Source organism: Ranitomeya imitator, chromosome 1 (assembly GCF_032444005.1).
Source record: "Ranitomeya imitator isolate aRanImi1 chromosome 1, aRanImi1.pri, whole genome shotgun sequence".
In the NCBI taxonomy this organism is placed as follows: Eukaryota; Metazoa; Chordata; class Amphibia; order Anura; family Dendrobatidae; genus Ranitomeya; species Ranitomeya imitator.
In genome coordinates, this window is record NC_091282.1 from 41,305,421 (window position 1) to 41,323,356 (window position 17,936).

The window sequence follows — 17,936 nt, forward strand, 5'->3', positions numbered from 1 at the left end:
TTTTGACCTCCCCTCTGCTGATTTGTGACCACAGGTCATATAAAGGGTTGAATGTGCAGTGAAACATAGAGCCTATAAAAGACAAAGGGTGCAACATTTTTAATTAGCGGGAATCTGTCACCAGTTTTGGTCGATATAAGATACGGCCATCACCTTTCAGGGCTGATATACAGCATTCTATAATGCTGTATATAAGAGCACAACCCGACCTGTAAGAGAAGAAAAATCACCTTTATTACACTCACCTGCGGGGTGGTCCGGTCTGAGGGGTGTCTCTCTTCTTGGCCCGGCGCCTCCCATCTGCTTGTGATGCCGCCCTCCTGCTTGTTTCATGTGGATGATGTGGATGCAAGCCACCCCTAACCACTGAGGAACCATAGAGCCACCCATAACCACCAAGCCACCACTAACCTCTAAGTCACTACTAACCACTGAGCCAGAATTCTGCAAGTGATCCTTGAACAACCATGGGATGCAAATCCTGTTCCTCTAAACCTTTCTTTGCAATGGTATTAAGAACACTGCAAAAACGAGACTAATATGTCAGGTAGCGATATTGGGAGAAGGTCCGATGGGCCACTCTTGTCATGAATTTGGTTAGGATTCCCTTGCCTCGGGAAGCAATTACCTTTTTCTGACAACTCACATCCGAACCACTGGGTGAGTACAAAGTCACATCTGGCATAAACATCTAAAAACGGAGTATCACAAAATTGTTCTCTTTTTCGAAATCTTCTCCCATCGGAATGTGTTTATGGAAAATAAATGGTGTGTATGTCGCTAACCCTACTGAATAAGAAGCGGCTCTCCCCAGAAATGAGTGACGCCGAGGAACATCATGGAAGAATTTCGGGCTCGTTGGGGTGAAATGACTCCAGACTGCCACATATAATTACTAATAATCACCTGCTCTGACTGGCAGGAGCACGGCTGTGATTTAGACTTTTAGTTTCATGGTTGAAAACCTGTAAATGAAAAATCCCGGAAGATGTACTACAAGGTTACCGACGGCACGGTTCATCATAATTAGAAGTGACGGAAGCTGGCACTTACCACATGGAAAGAATAATGCGTTCCGATGCCTATACTGCGGCTACAAATACATAATGCAGGACTCGGACTCATCCATAATTCATCGGGGCTTAAAATGTTTCCCTAAAGCTGTCACAATCTATACTTTTGTTTGCGTTTTTAGCGTATATCCTGTTTTATACCCTGGATAAGAACCTGCAGATAGATGACTGGGTAATGGAGACGATCAGCGGTGACAGACTCACTCATGAGATCCTCGACCTCAACCTCGACACGGCTTATTATTTCAGGATACAGGCTCGTAACGCCAAAGGATTGGGGCCCCTCTCCGACCCAATTCCTTTTAGAACTCCCAAAGGTAAGATTTCTATTTTATTCAATTTTTCATTATTTTCTTCTCTTTTTTTTTTAAACTATTTTAAATTAGTCACAGGGGGGAGATGTAATGTCATGGCGGATAAAGTCAGAAACTGTGCAAAAGTGGAAAAACGTTAAACTTTTCTACTGCTTCCGAAGAGGTTTGATGCTTCATTCCCTTATGCAAAACACAAGTCAGATGCAGAAGACCTGAGTTTCAAGATCACTGGATTTTTCGCAGCTAGGATAGATTTTACAGTTGTGATCACATGCAATACATTGTATCCCATGTGTATAATCATGTAATACATGGAATGTCATACATACGTTTTGCTATTCGGGTCTGTAGAAGAAGAATAGCCAAAGTATATCACACCACATACTTTAAAAATGGCAAAACTCAAGAGAAAAAAACAAAATCAGCAAATACCCTGTAGTAAGTAGTAAGTGATAAGTAATGTTACAGGTAAGTAACATAGAGGACTTAGTTAACACTAGTTTAATCAAAAAAGGGTAAAAGCCATCCCACCGCGACAAGGTGACCCATCGGAATGATCCTATCTCATCTCTAGTATTAAAACTTTGTCTCGTGTCAGCTGACCCCAATCTAGATGAGGGCAAAACCCAAGTCTGACTGTTCAGACACCTGCCCATGGGAAGGTATATCGATGACATTCCTAGCTCAAAAACAGAAAGCCATGCCCCCAAAGTACAAGAAACTACAGCAAAACCAAAGAAATGAGCTGGGGCATAAGTTGAACAGAAAAGTATAAAAGACATTCAACTGAGACAAGGTGAACCCATCGGAACAATCCTATCCCGTCTCCAGTAGTAAAACCTCATCTCATGTCAGTAGACCCCAATCTAGATGAGGGCAGAGCAGAACCGAAGCCCCGACTGTTCAGACATCTGGCCATAGGAAGGTATATAGATGACATGCATAGCTCAAAAAAGGAAGTCATGCCACTGTTAGTACAAAGTACAAAAAACAGCAGCAAAACCAAAGAAATGAGTCGGAGCATAAGTTGATCAGAAAAGTGTAAAAGACATTCAACCGAGACAAGGTGAACCCATCGGAACAATCCTATCCCATCTCTAGTAGTAAAACCTCATCTCATGTCAGTAGACCCCAGATCTAGATGAGGGCAGAGCAGAACCGAAGCCCCGACTGTTCAGACATCAGGCCATGGGAAGGTATATAGATGACATGCCTAGCTCAAAAAAGGAAGTCATGCCCCTGTTAGTACAAAGTACAAAAAAACAGCAGCAAAACCAAAGAAATGAGCCGGAGCATAAGTTGATATATGTGCAATATGGAGAGAGGCATTCCAAACCACTACCACTACATAAGGTCCCAGTGTTTGTTTTTCCCCATGGGATCTCAGTATTTGGATCAATTCTGCACACTATATTTATTTTGGCATTGGTTTTTGCCATTTAATTGAATGAATGGGATCAACTAGATCAAAGCTCCCTAATGCAGACAATATTGAGGGGGGAGAATCCTGCTGCAGCCAGTTGTCGTATAGCCTCTCCAAAGGCCCCGTATTTATTTTACGTAGTACTGTCCCTTCTGTTTCAGATAGGGCAGAAGGGGGAAGTTTCTGCTGCAGCCAGTTGTCTAACAGCCTCTCAAAGGCCCCATAGTTATTAAGTGGCCTTTTTCTATGAAATATACAGTGGGTACGGAAAGTATTCAGAGCCCTTGAAATTGTTCACTCTTTGTTTCATTGCAGCCATTTGGTAAATTCAAAAAAGTTCATTTTTTTCACAGTAATGTTCACTCTGCACCCCATCTTGACTGAAAAAAAACAGAAATGTAGAAATTTTTGCAAATTTATTAAAATAGAAAAACTGAAATATCGCATGGTCATAAGTATTCAGACCCTTTGCTCAGACACTCATATGTAAGTCCCATGCTGTCCATTTCCTTGTGATCCTCCTTGAGATGGTTCTACTCCTTCATTGGAGTCCAGCTGTGTGTAATTAAACTGATAGGACTTGATTTGGAAAGGCGCACACCTGTCTATATAAGACCTCACAGCTCACAGAGCATGTCAGACCAAATGAGGATCATGAGGTCAAAGGAACTGGCCAAGGAGCTCAGAGACAGAATTGTGGCAAGGCACAGATCTGGCCAAGGTTAAAACAGAATTTCTGCAGTACTCAAGGTTCCTAAGAGCACAGTGGCCTTCATAGTCCTTACACGGAAGAAGTTTGGGACCACCAGAAGTCTTCCTAGACCTGGCCATCCAGCCAAACTGAGCAATCGTGGGAGAAGAGTCTTGGTGAGAGAGGTAAAGAAGAACCCCAAGATCACTGTGACTGAGCTCCAGAGATGCAGTAGGGAGATGGGAGAAAGTTCCACAAAGTCATCGTACAGCAATCCGAGCGCCAGGAAAAACGCATCGATATTACTTAATGCAGGATCTCCTGACGCAAGAGAAAATGCCCAGTCCTGAGGGTCGCCACGTAATAAAGAAATAATGATCCTAACTTGTTGAACTGGGTCACCAGAGGAGCGAGGTTTCAAAGCCAGAAATAGTATACAATTATTTTTGAAACTCAGAAATTTAGTTCTACCTCCAAAAAGCAAATCAGGAATAGGAATTCTCGGTTCTAACATAGAATTCTGAACCACAAAGTCTTGAATATTTTGTACTCTTGCCGTGAGCTGATCCACACATGAAGACAGACCTTTAATGTCCATCGCTACACCTGTGTCCTGAACCACCCAAATGTCTAGGGGAAAAAAAAGGCAAAACACAGTGCAGAGAAAAAAAAATGGTCTCAGAACTTCTTTTTTCCCTCTATTGAGAATCATTAGTACTTTAGGCCTCCAGTACTGTTATGATAAGGTAATTCAGTACCACAATGGACATAGAGGTCAGAGCACATACAGTGACCTGACAATAACCCAAAAACATAGAACGAGCTCTGAGACGTGGGAACTCTGCTGACCGCAATCCCTAATCCTCTCCAACCACACTAGAGGCAGCCGTGGATTGCGCCTAACGCTCCCTATGCAACTCGGCACAGCCTGAGAAACTAGCTAGCCTGAAGATAGAAAATAAGCCTACCTTGCCTCAGAGAAATACCCCAAAGGAAAAGGCAGCCCCCACATATAATGACTGTGAGTTAAGATGAAAAGACAAACGTAGAGATGAAATAGATTTAGCAAAGTGAGGCCCGACTTTCTGAACAGAGCGAGGATAGGAAAAGTAACTTTGCGGTCAACACCAAACCCTACAAAAACCACGCAAAGGGGGCAAAAAGACCCTCCGTACCGAACTAACGGCACGGAGGTACACCCTCTGCGTCCCAGAGCTTCCAGCAAGCAGGAAAAAACAAATATACAAGCTGGACAGAAAAAAACAGCAAACAAAATAGCAAAGCAGAACTTAGCTATGCAGAGCAGCAGGCCACAGGAACGATCCAGGAGGAAACAGGACCAATACTAGAACATTGACTGGAGGCCAGGATCAAAGCACTAGGTGGAGTTAAATAGAGCAGCACCTAACGACTTCACCACATCACCTGAGGAGGGAAACTCAGAAGCCGCAGTACCACTTTCCTCCACCAACGGAAGCTCACAGAGAGAATCAGCCGAAGTACCACTTGTGACCACAGGAGGGAGCTCTGCCACAGAATTCACAACAGTACCCCCCCCTTGAGGAGGGGTCACCGAACCCTCACCAGAGCCCCCAGGACGACCAGGATGAGCCATATGAAAGGCACGAACAAGATTGGGAGCATGGACATCAGAGGCAAAGACCCAGGAATTATCTTCCTGAGCATAACCCTTCCACTTAACCAGATACTGGAGTTTCCGTCTTGAAACACGAGAATCCAAAATCTTCTCCACAATATACTCCAACTCCCCCTCCACCAAAACCGGGGCAGGAGGATCAACAGATGGAACCATAGGTGCCACGTATCTCCGCAACAATGACCTATGGAATACGTTATGTATGGAAAAAGAATCTGGAAGGGTCAGACGAAAAGACACAGGATTAAGAACCTCAGAAATCCTATATGGACCAATGAAACGAGGCTTAAACTTAGGAGAGGAAACCTTCATAGGAATATGACGAGAAGATTTCCAAACCAAATCCCCAACACGAAGTCGGGGACCCACACAGCGTCTACGATTAGCGAAACATTGAGCCTTCTCCTGGGACAAGGTCAAATTGTCCACTACATGAGTCCAAATCTGCCGCAACCTGTCCACCACCGTATCCACACCAGGACAATCCGAAGACTCAACCTGCCCTGAAGAGAAACGAGGATGGAACCCAGAGTTGCAGAAAAACGGCGAAACCAAGGTAGCCGAGCTGGCCCGATTATTAAGGGTGAACTCAGCCAAAGGCAAAAAGGACACCCAGTCATCCTGATCAGCAGAAACAAAGCATCTCAGATATGTTTCCAAGGTCTGATTGGTTCGTTCGGTCTGGCCATTAGTCTGAGGATGGAAAGCCGAGGAAAAAGACAAGTCAATGCCCATCCTACCACAAAAGGCTCGCCAAAACCTCGAAACAAACTGGGAACCTCTTTCAGAAACGATATTCTCTGGAATGCCATGTAAACGAACCACATGCTGGAAGAACAATGGCACCAAATCAGAGGAGGAAGGTAATTTAGACAAGGGTACCAAATGGACCATCTTAGAGAAACGATCACAGACCACCCAAATGACTGACATCTTTTGAGAGACGGGGAGATCCGAAATAAAATCCATAGAGATATGTGTCCAAGGCCTCTTCGGGACCGGCAAGGGCAAAAGCAACCCACTGGCACGAGAACAGCAGGGCTTAGCCCGAGCACAAATCCCACAGGACTGCACAAAAGAACGCACATCCCGCGACAGAGATGGCCACCAAAAGGATCTAGCCACTAACTCTCTGGTACCAAAGATTCCAGGATGACCAGCCAACACTGAACAATGAACCTCAGAGATAACTTTATTCGTCCACCTATCAGGGACAAACAATTTCTCCGCTGGGCAACGATCAGGTTTATTAGCCTGAAATTTTTGCAGCACCCGCCGCAAATCAGGGGAGATGGCAGACACAATTACTCCCTCCTTGAGGATACCCGCCGGCTCAGATAAACCCGGAGAGTCGGGCACAAAACTCCTAGACAGAGCATGCGCCTTCACATTTTTAGAGCCCGGAAGGTACGAAATCACAAAGTCAAAACGGGCAAAAAACAGCGACCAACAAGCCTGTCTAGGATTCAACTGCTTGGCAGACTCGAGATAAGTCAAGTTCTTATGATCAGTCAATACCACCACGCGATGCTTAGCTCCTTCAAGCCAATGACGCCACTCCTCGAATGCCCACTTCATGGCCAGCAACTCTCGATTGCCCACATCATAATATCGCTCAGCAGGCGAAAACTTCCTGGAAAAGAAGGCGCATGGTTTCATCACCGAGCAATCAGAACTTCTCTGCGACAAAACAGCCCCTGCTCCAATCTCAGAAGCATCAACCTCGACCTGGAATGGAAGCGAAACATCTGGTTGACACAACACAGGGGCAGAAGAAAAACGACGCTTCAACTCTTGAAAAGCTTCCACAGCAGCAGAAGACCAATTGACCACATCAGCACCCTTCTTGGTCAAATCGGTCAATGGTTTAGCAATACTAGAAAAATTGCAGATGAAGCGACGATAAAAATTAGCAAAGCCCAGGAACTTTTGCAGACTTTTCAGAGATGTCGGCTGAGTCCAATCATGGATGGCTTGGACCTTAACAGGGTCCATCTCTATAGTAGAAGGGGAAAAGATGAACCCCAAAAATGAAACCTTCTGAACACCAAAGAGACACTTTGATCCCTTCACAAACAAAGAATTAGCACGCAGGACCTGAAACACTGTTCTGACCTGCCTCACATGAGACTCCCAATCATCCAAGAAGATCAAAATGTCATCCAAGTACACAATCAGGAATTTATCCAGGTACTCTCGGAAGATGTCATGCATAAAGGACTGAAACACTGATGGAGCATTGGCAAGTCCGAATGGCATTACTAGATACTCAAAATGGCCCTCGGGCGTATTAAATGCAGTTTTCCATTCAACGCCTCGCTTAATACGCACCAGATTATACGCACCACGAAGATCTATCTTGGTGAACCAACTAGCCCCCTTAATCCGAGCAAACAAATCAGATAACAATGGCAAGGGGTACTGAAATTTAACCGTGATCTTATTTAGAAGGCGGTAATCTATACAAGGTCTCAGTGAACCATCCTTCTTGGCTACAAAAAAGAACCCTGCTCCTAATGGCGACGATGACGGGCGAATATGCCCCTTCTCCAAGGACTCCTTCACATAACTCCGCATAGCGGCGTGCTCAGGCACAGATAAATTAAAAAGTCGACCATTTGGGAATTTACTACCAGGAATCAAATCGATAGCACAATCACAATTCCTATGCGGAGGTAGGGTATCGGACTTGGGCTCATCAAATACATCCCGGTAATCAGACAAGAACTCTGGGACCTCAGAAGGGGTGGATGACGAAATAGTCAGAAATGGGACATCACCATGTACCCCCTGACAACCCCAGCTGGACACAGACATGGATTTCCAATCTAATACTGGATTATGGACTTGTAGCCATGGCAACCCCAACACGACCACATCATGCAGATTATGCAACACCAGAAAGCGAATAACCTCCTGATGTGCAGGAGCCATGCACATGGTCAGCTGGATCCAGTACTGAGGCTTATTCTTGGCCAAAGGCGTAGCATCTATTCCTCTCAATGGAATAGGACACTGCAAGGGCTCCAAGAAAAACCCACAACGCCTAGCATACTCCAAGTCCATCAAATTCAGGGCAGCGCCGGAATCCACAAATGCCATGACAGAATACGATGACAAAGAGCAGATCAAGGTAACGGACAGAAGAAATTTTGACTGTACCGTACCAATGGTGGCAGACCTAGCGAACCGCTTAGTGCGCTTAGGACAATCAGAGATAGCATGAGTGGAATCACCACAGTAGAAACACAGCCCATTCAGACGTCTGTGTTCTTGCCGTTCAACTCTGGTCAAAGTCCTATTGCACAGCATAGGCTCAGGTTTAAGCTCAGGTAATACCGCCAAATGGTGCACAGATTTACGCTCACGCAAGCGTCGACCGATCTGAATGGCCAAAGACATAGACTCATTCAGACCAGCAGGCATAGGAAATCCCACCATGACATCCTTAAGGGCTTCAGAGAGACCCTTTCTGAAAATAGCTGCGAGCGCACCTTCATTCCAATGAGTGAGTACGGACCACTTTCTAAATTTCTGACAATATACCTCTATCTCATCCTGACCCTGACACAGAGCCAGCAAATTTTTCTCTGCCTGATCCACTGAATTAGGTTCATCGTACAGCAATCCGAGCGCCAGGAAAAACGCATCGATATTACTTAATGCAGGATCTCCTGACGCAAGAGAAAATGCCCAGTCCTGAGGGTCGCCACGTAATAAAGAAATAATGATCCTAACTTGTTGAACTGGGTCACCAGAGGAGCGAGGTTTCAAAGCCAGAAATAGTTTACAATTATTTTTGAAACTCAGAAATTTAGTTCTATCTCCAAAAAGCAAATCAGGAATAGGAATTCTCGGTTCTAACATAGAATTCTGAACCACAAAGTCTTGAATATTTTGTACTCTTGCCGTGAGCTGATCCACACATGAAGACAGACCTTTAATGTCCATCGCTACACCTGTGTCCTGAACCACCCAAATGTCTAGGGGAAAAAAAAGGCAAAACACAGTGCAAAGAAAAAAAAATGGTCTCAGAACTTCTTTTTTCCCTCTATTGAGAATCATTAGTACTTTAGGCCTCCAGTACTGTTATGATAAGGTAATTCAGTACCACAATGGACATAGCGGTCAGAGCACATACAGTGACCTGACAATAACCCAAAAACATAGAACGAGCTCTGAGACGTGGGAACTCTGCTGACCGCAATCCCTAATCCTCTCCAACCACACTAGAGGCAGCCGTGGATTGCGCCTAACGCTCCCTATGCAACTCGGCACAGCCTGAGAAACTAGCTAGCCTGAAGATAGAAAATAAGCCTACCTTGTCTCAGAGAAATACCCCAAAGGAAAAGGCAGCCCCCACATATAATGACTGTGAGTTAAGATGAAAAGACAAACGTAGAGATGAAATAGATTTAGCAAAGTGAGGCCCGACTTTCTGAACAGAGCGAGGATAGGAAAGGTAACTTTGCGGTCAACACCAAACCCTACAAAAACCACGCAAAGGGGGCAAAAAGACCCTCCGTACCGAACTAACGGCACGGAGGTACACCCTCTGCGTCCCAGAGCTTCCAGCAAGCAGGAAAAAACAAATATACAAGCTGGACAGAAAAAAACAGCAAACAAAATAGCAAAGCAGAACTTAGCTATGCAGAGCAGCAGGCCACAGGAACGATCCAGGAGGAAACAGGACCAATACTAGAACATTGACTGGAGGCCAGGATCAAAGCACTAGGTGGAGTTAAATAGAGCAGCACCTAACGACTTCACCACATCACCTGAGGAGGGAAACTCAGAAGCCGCAGTACCACTTTCCTCCACCAACGGAAGCTCACAGAGAGAATCAGCCGAAGTACCACTTGTGACCACAGGAGGGAGCTCTGCCACAGAATTCACAACACTTCCAGAGTGCTCTGGACCTCAGACTTGGCCACAGGTTCACCTTCCAACAAGACAATGACAATAAGCACACAGCTAAAATAACAAAGGAGTGGCTTCAGAACAACTCTGTGACCATTCCTGACCGGCGCAGCCAAAGCCCTGACCTAAACCCAACTGAGAATCTCTGGAGATTCCTGAAAATGGCGTCCACCAACGTTCACCATCCAACCTGACGGAAAAGGAGAGGATCTGCAAGGAAGAATGGCCGAGGGTCCCCAAATCCAGATGTGAAAAACCCAAGAAGACTCATGGCTGTACGAGCTCAAAAGGTGCTTCTACACAATACTGAGCAAAGGGTCTGAATATTTATGACCATGTGATATTTCAGTTTTTCTTTTTTCATACATTTTCCCAAATTTCTACATTTCTGTTTTTTTCAGTCTAGATGGGGTGCACAGTGCATATTAATGAGAAAAAAAATTAACGTTTTTGAATTTACCAGATGGCTGCAATGAAACAAAGAGTGAAACCTTTAAAGGGCTCTGAATACTTTCTGCACCCACTATACATAGTATTGGCTCTTCTACTGCAGACAGAGCGAAAGGAGGAGGCTTTGGCTGCAGTCAGTTGTCTTCCAGCCTCTCCGAAGGCCTCGTATTTGTTGCATTGTTTGACTCTATGATATGTTCATAGTACTCACCTCTCTACTGCAGACAGAGGTTAGGGGGGAGGCTCCTGCTGCAGTCAGCTTTCTTATAACCTTTCTAAACACCCCTTATTTGTTGCATGGTCTGCCTCTCTAATTTCTACCCAGTACTGATCCCTCTACTGCAGACAGAGCAGAAGGGAGAGGCTCCTGCTGCAGCCGGATGTCTTCCTATTAATGTTAATTATTTTGTAGTCTGCTGAAGGGGAGCATAAAACATCATGGGATATTTGGGAACTGTTCCTGGAAATTTCAATTATATCCGCAGCTCAGAGCAATTTTTATATGAGCATTTAATTGTCTATATTACAATTCCTTGTCGCCTTTTGGTTGTCCACCTAAAGGCACAACTTGTTTTACTTAAAGGGAGGGTGTTAACAGGTTTTTGCTAAGTAATCTGAGAGCAGCATGTCGTAGGGACAGTGACCCTGATTCCAGTGATGTGCCACTTAGTTTGCTGGGTGCAGCAGTTGTGATAGAGTCACATTTTTATCTGCTGTAAATCTAGCAGAGCTCGGAATGCTGTGCTGCACATAACCCCGCCCACACCACTGATTGGAAGATTTCTGCATGGTGACAAAAATCTGCCAATCAGTAGTGGGGGTGTGGCTGGACTAAGAGGCACAATTCTCCTAGTCCTGCAGTGATAATCTCCTGGTGATAAAACACAGATTGTACTAAAACACCAAAACACAGCCTAGTAAGTGGCACATCCCTGGAATCAGGGTTTCTGCCCCTACGTTATGCTTCATACCGAGAACCTGCTGACGAATTCCCTTCAAATTGTTGACTAAAAAACAATTTGTATCTGGGTTTCATTACAAATACTGCACTGTTTACCTTTTATAGCCTCTGCGTTGTTTTTTTTCTATTGCTGGCTGTAGAATGAGCTAACAAAGATTCCATCAGTGAGCTCATTCAGACTGTCTAATAGGATACTTTCTAGCTTTTTTTATTTGTCTTTTTTGCCTTTTATTTGTCTCTTTTGTAGCTATTTCCTGACCACGGGCCACATGAAAGTTGGTTGTGCGGGGAAACATAGTCAGCGCAATATTTTTAGTGAAAACCAATTGCAAAAATGATTTTTAGCCCCAAATACATGCCTTTAAGTAAAATAAATACATTTATAACAATTTCTAAACGTGAACAGCCCCTTCAAGGGAGAAAAAAAAAGTCAAAGAGATCTAGTAGAAGGGTAAGAATCTTTTTTTTTTTTAAAAAAAGAGAATAAATAAATATCCAGTATCAGCCATGTAAGATCATTAGGTGCGTGTTCGCCGCTCCCCCCCGGACGTGGATGTTTGATGTCGTTCCCCAGACGGCGTGTAATAATTTATTAGTCAATCATTCGGCAGCTTGAGACCTGTCACCACCACATCTAAGGTGCGGGAACCCTGTGAAGTCCTCGGGGTCCGTGCTAATGTCGGGGTGTTTGTGCTTCTCGCTAATAAACACGTATTACAAAGAGCGGAATGTTCGGCTTCGTCCCGTGGATCTGACATTCCGTAAACTGGTCGGAGCTCGCCGCCATTGAACTCGCCCCCACTTCCACCCCCTGTGGTTTAAACGGTACATGAAACAAACGGCGCGCTCGTCAGCGCCCTTTCATGTCGTCCGCGGAGACGCATAACATTTCAATTATACATGTTATTAACGAAGCTGCCAATATTGTGCATGGCTGCAAACGTTTTTTTTTTCATAAGGCGCAGTACCAGGACCGTCCACTAGGCAGCGCGCACATCTGCCATTTATAACATTGACATTATTTTACTTTTCCGCTTTTATCCGTAAACTTCCCCAGCCTCACACAAAGCTGTATTAAGGTATTAAATATCAGAATAATACTTATTTTACGAGTGTTTATATAATAATAGAAAAAGCAGCACCCCTCCCCCTTGCAAAAAAAAAAAAAAAAAATGAACGCATTATAGCTGTATTTTTATTTTGCACCATTGGTTGTCGCTTCTAATAAATATATATTGTTGTAACTGAACAAGTTAAAGCTAAGCAGCGTTATATAGCAGTAAATTAATTATATGGGCAGTGTTGCGGCATTATATGGCTGTATATTTAGACAGCGGTATGTAGCAGTATTATCTTGTCATTATGCAGTGGCATTACGTTGGCTGTATATAACAGTACTTTATTGGCATTATTATTTGCGGTCTTTTATGAGCTGTATATGGCAGTATTATGTTGGCATTACGTTGCGGAATTATGTGGTTTGTATATAGCAGTATTATATTTACCTTTTTATGCAATATCTTGGCATTATATGGCAGTATTCTGTGAGCGGTATATGGCAGTATTAGCTTGGTATTATGTGATAGTATTGAATGGAGGTACTATACGGCAGTATTATCTTAGTCGTATGTGACAACATCTTGGCATAATATGGAGGTGTTATGTGGGTTATATATGGCAGTATTTTAGGGTCCAAATTACACTTTATGACTTAAGCTGTGTATGGCAATATTATCTCAGCATGATGTGTCAGTATCATGTAGGCTGTATATAAAAATATAATCTTGGCATTATATTGTGGCATTATGTGTGTCGTATATGGCAGTATTATCTTGATATTTTGTCAGCATCGCAAGGACTGTACTCTATATAGACATATCTTGGCATTACATGGTGGTATTATGTGTGCTGTATATGGCAGTATAATCTTGGCATTAAATGTCATTACCATCTATCATGGCATTATTAACATGGTATTATTTGGCAGTATTATATGGGCTTTACTTGGCAGTAAAAACATAGTATTATCACGGTAATATATGGCAGTATTATATGGGATGTATGTGGCAGTATTATCATGGTATTATTTGGTAGTATTATCTGGGCTGTGTATGACATTATTAACATGGTATTATTTGGCAGTATTTTCAGATTATTATTTGGCAGTATTACTGTGGTAGGATATGGCAGTATTATCTTGATATTTTGTCAGCATCGTGAGGACTGTACTGTATATAGACATATCTTGGCATTACATGGTGGTATTATGTGTGCTGTATATGGCAGTATAATCTTGTTATTCAATGTCAGTATCATCTATCATGGCAGAATTGACATGGTATTATTTGGTAGTATTATTTGGGATGTATATAACATTATTAACATAGTATTATCATGGTAATATATGGCAGTATTATATGGGATGTATGTGGCAGTATTATCATGGTATTATTTGGTAGTATTATTTGGGATGTATATAACATTATTAACATAGTAATATTTGGCAGTATTATCAGATTAGTATTTGGCAGTATTATGTGGAATGATATTCGGAAGCATGGTGCCCCGGGGCACTGTCTTGCAAAACTCACTTTCCCCTAAAAGTAAATCCCATACTACCCCAATAATTGATGATTCGGGCCACACAACCCTGCAGTATAGCATGGAACAAAACCAAACAGAATCAGACCTCGAAAACCACAAATTCATAAAAAAAAATGTTATTTCCATAAAAGCATTTAACTCTCAGATTCTACGGCATAAAACCTCCTTTGCACGAGAGTATTGTCCATGTAGCGACTAGTAACAGGCAGCCGTTTGTTCCCGATGGCCGCGGCTGTTTGCATGCGGCCTATCAAGGGTTAAAGAATAAGGCAAAACAGACAAAAAAGACAATCAAGGAGGCGCTGATTGTAATAGACCTAAATGGGCTACTCCATAAAAACGAAGCCGCGGTTAAATTAAAAACTCAACTTATAACACCGCAACATAGAGATGTGATTAATAGAAAGTAATCTCATTGCATATTAGATGCGTTTTACTTATCACATTTGCAAAAATTGCAATTTGATGGCCTAAAAAAAAAAAAACCAGAGCGGTATTTTTTATTGTATAGCGCCACCTAATGCTGAGGAATGTACTAGCAATTAAATGTTATTGCAGTCATTTTTCGGGGACGGTTTGGTGGTTACAGGTTGATATTTTTCCGATGATTTGTGAACTGAATATATTTAACAGAAGACCAGGGTCCAAAATAAATTACGAATTACGAAAATGTGGAATGGGGCCCTGATTGTCATTATTTTGGTTCCCACCTTATGATTTCCATTAATATGCATTCATTATCCTATTATCTAAAGTTTTGCATAACTTCACCTCTGGGTGGAGCTGCTGAGTTGCTGATTTTGGCCCCCAGCAATTGGGCCCCTTAGCTGCTCCTATACTGACCGTACACATGGAGGGTCCAAAGCCTTCGGGGATAACGTTAGACCCCGAGACTAATTAAAGGGATGGCAGAGTGTGTAAATAAATCATCTACCCCATCTAGGGTGGTTTGGAAACCCGCCTACAGGCTTAGCTCTAGGATCTTCACATCAATAGATATTAATGGGATCCCATAGAAACCTATCTACAGAAATAAATTAATAGGAAATTATCACGTTGAAAACAGGGGGGCAGCACTTGTCCAAAAAGGTTAAATAGAACCATCGAAAAAACCTCGAAATAAACAGAAGTCATTGTTCTCACTTCAAACCCGTACCATCCCATTCTTAATGTGCCATCATCATGTTTTAGAGCTGGAGGAGCTGAGCGGATTGATATATAAGTTGATGGGAAAAGATTCAGTACAACATATAAACATTTGATGGAAATCCCTTCTTATTCCGGGCTTAGGAGTCCTGTGGGAGGAGACCCCGCCCCCTGGACTCTTTAGCTTTACAATCATCAGACTTTAAATCAATAAATTACACGTAATACTCAATCTTTTCCCATAACCCCATATATCAATCTGCTCAGCTCCTCCAGCTCTATAACATCTGAGACATGATTTTCATGATGACAGGTTCCCTTTAAGAACATCCATCTGGCATTTTTCTTGTGTTACTTTGTACCTGATTGGGGCTGGGTTGCAGATTCTTGACAATAAATTTGTCTATTACATAAAATAAAAAACAAAAATTACGGAGAGTCTTGAAAATTCATTTGTCTATTACATAAAATATAATTTTTTTTACGGAACAAAAAGGATAAGAAATGGGTCAAAATAATATAAAAACAAAGTAATCAGTATATTTTGGAACAAAAAAAAAATCAATTTTGTAATCACAAAATGTCTAAAGTTTTCCAAAACCAAATCCCGATTTCATAAAATAGCAGGATGTATCACAAAAAAAAGAGACAAAATGCAACCGGCCGCGCAAAACTCTACTGTATCGTCACCGAGTGCGATAATTCCGGTAAGACCTTCCACCCTTGGCGTTAGATGGAGAAGATAACACCACCTTCTGATATTACTAATCCCGAGAACCCTCTGTTCTTAGTAAAGAGTGAAAAACTTTCTGCCCCTCATTATACAAACTCTTCATTTCCATCACTCTTAGAAGTCGTCTTCCTTGAACCAAGGAATTCTCGATGACTGTGCCGACCGGCGTAGAGAGCCGGGAGGGGAAAGGTCCAGTAATGCACTGTGTTTGTTATCCGCCTTTGATCTTATGCACCATTATATAACACAACATTTCATGTGAATCCATCAGAACCGTGAATGGAAATCTCCTTCATGTCTCCTGTTTGGTGGAGACTCTGGTTAAGAGCATCTCTCGATGAAAGGTCTTTATAACGGAGCATTTACTGACGGCAGCATGGCTCCTCTACATTAAAGGTGCCTTTTAGAGATAAGTGAATCTCCTGAAATTAGTTGTAGGCAGATTCACTTTAATCTTCTCCAAGGAGACATTTATGATTTTCTGAGGCTTCTCCAGATTCCAAAGCAAAAATACACGAAGACCCAAAAAGGGGTTAGAAAATACTAATACAAAATGATACTCACCTCTATCCCACCGCATCTTCCTGCCCGGTAGTCCGCTTCGTTCGGATTGGTCTTATCTTTCATCGATGATTTGGTCAAATGTGGTCACTTGGGTGACGATGCAAGTAATTGATATCAATGGTGCTCGTCGTGCCCAACATGATCGTGTGGCGCATAGTCAACACCGGAAGATTCAACTCAAGCAGAAGACAAATCCAAAAACCGATAAAAACTTCTTTATAGTTGAGAATTAACTGTCGGCAGCATGGCTCCTCTACATTAAAGGTGCCTTTTAGAGATAAGTGAATCTCCTGAAATTAGTTGTAGGCAGATTCACTTTAATCTTCCCCAAGGAGACATTTATTATTTTCTGAGGCTTCTCCAGATTCCGAAGCAAAAATAAACGAAGACCCAAAATGGGGTTAGAAAATACTAAAACAAAATGATACTTACCTCCATCCACCGCATCTTCCTGCCTTGTAGTCCGCTTTGTTCGGATTGGTCTTATCTTTCATCATTGATTAGGTCAAACGTGGTCACTTGGGTGACGATGCAAGTAATTGATATCAATGGTGCGCGTCATGCCCAACATGATAGTGTGGCGCATAGTCAACACCGGAAGATTCAACCCAAACAGAAGACAAATCCAAAAACCGATAAAAACTTCTTTATAGTGGAAAATTAACTTTCGGCAGCATGGCTCTTCTACACTAAAGGTGCCTTTTAGAGATAAGTGAATCTCCTGAAATTAGTTGTAGGCAGATTCACTTTAATCTTCTCCAAGGAGACATTTATTATTTTCTAAGGCTTCTCCAGATTCCAAAGCAAAAATACACGAAGACCCAAAAAGGGGTTAGAAAATACTAATACAAAATGATACTCACCTCTATCCCACCGCATCTTCCTGCCCGGTAGTCCGCTTCGTTCGGATTGGTCTTATCTTTCATCGATGATTTGGTCAAATGTGGTCACTTGGGTGACGATGCAAGTAATTGATATCAATGGTGCTCGTCGTGCCCAACATGATCGTGTGGCACATAGTCAACACCGGAAGATTCAACTCAAGCAGAAGACAAATCCAAAAACCGATAAAAACTTCTTTATAGTTGAGAATTAACTGTCGGCAGCATGGCTCCTCTACATTAAAGGTGCCTTTTAGAGATAAGTGAATCTCCTGAAATTAGTTGTAGGCAGATTCACTTTAATCTTCCCCAAGGAGAAATTTATTATTTTCTGAGGCTTCTCCAGATTCCGAAGCAAAAATAAACGAAGACCCAAAAAGGGGTTAGAAAATACTAAAACAAAATGATACTCACCTCCATCCACCGCATCTTCCTGCCTTGTAGTCCGCTTTGTTCGGATTGGTCTTATCTTTCATCATTGATTAGGTCAAACGTGGTCACTTGGGTGACGATGCAAGT

General features: G+C 42.6%; 1 protein-coding gene across 1 annotated transcript in view; it reads left to right on the forward strand.

Moving 5' to 3' along the window:
* The window catches only part of DCC (DCC netrin 1 receptor), a 1,008,503-nt gene that overhangs the window by 898,053 nt on the left and 92,514 nt on the right, over nucleotides 1-17,936 (forward strand). The window contains exon 20 of the mRNA XM_069745998.1: nucleotides 1,196-1,390. Within this exon, the coding sequence (XP_069602099.1) occupies nucleotides 1,196-1,390 (195 nt within the window). The remainder of the gene's footprint in view (nucleotides 1-1,195; nucleotides 1,391-17,936) is intronic.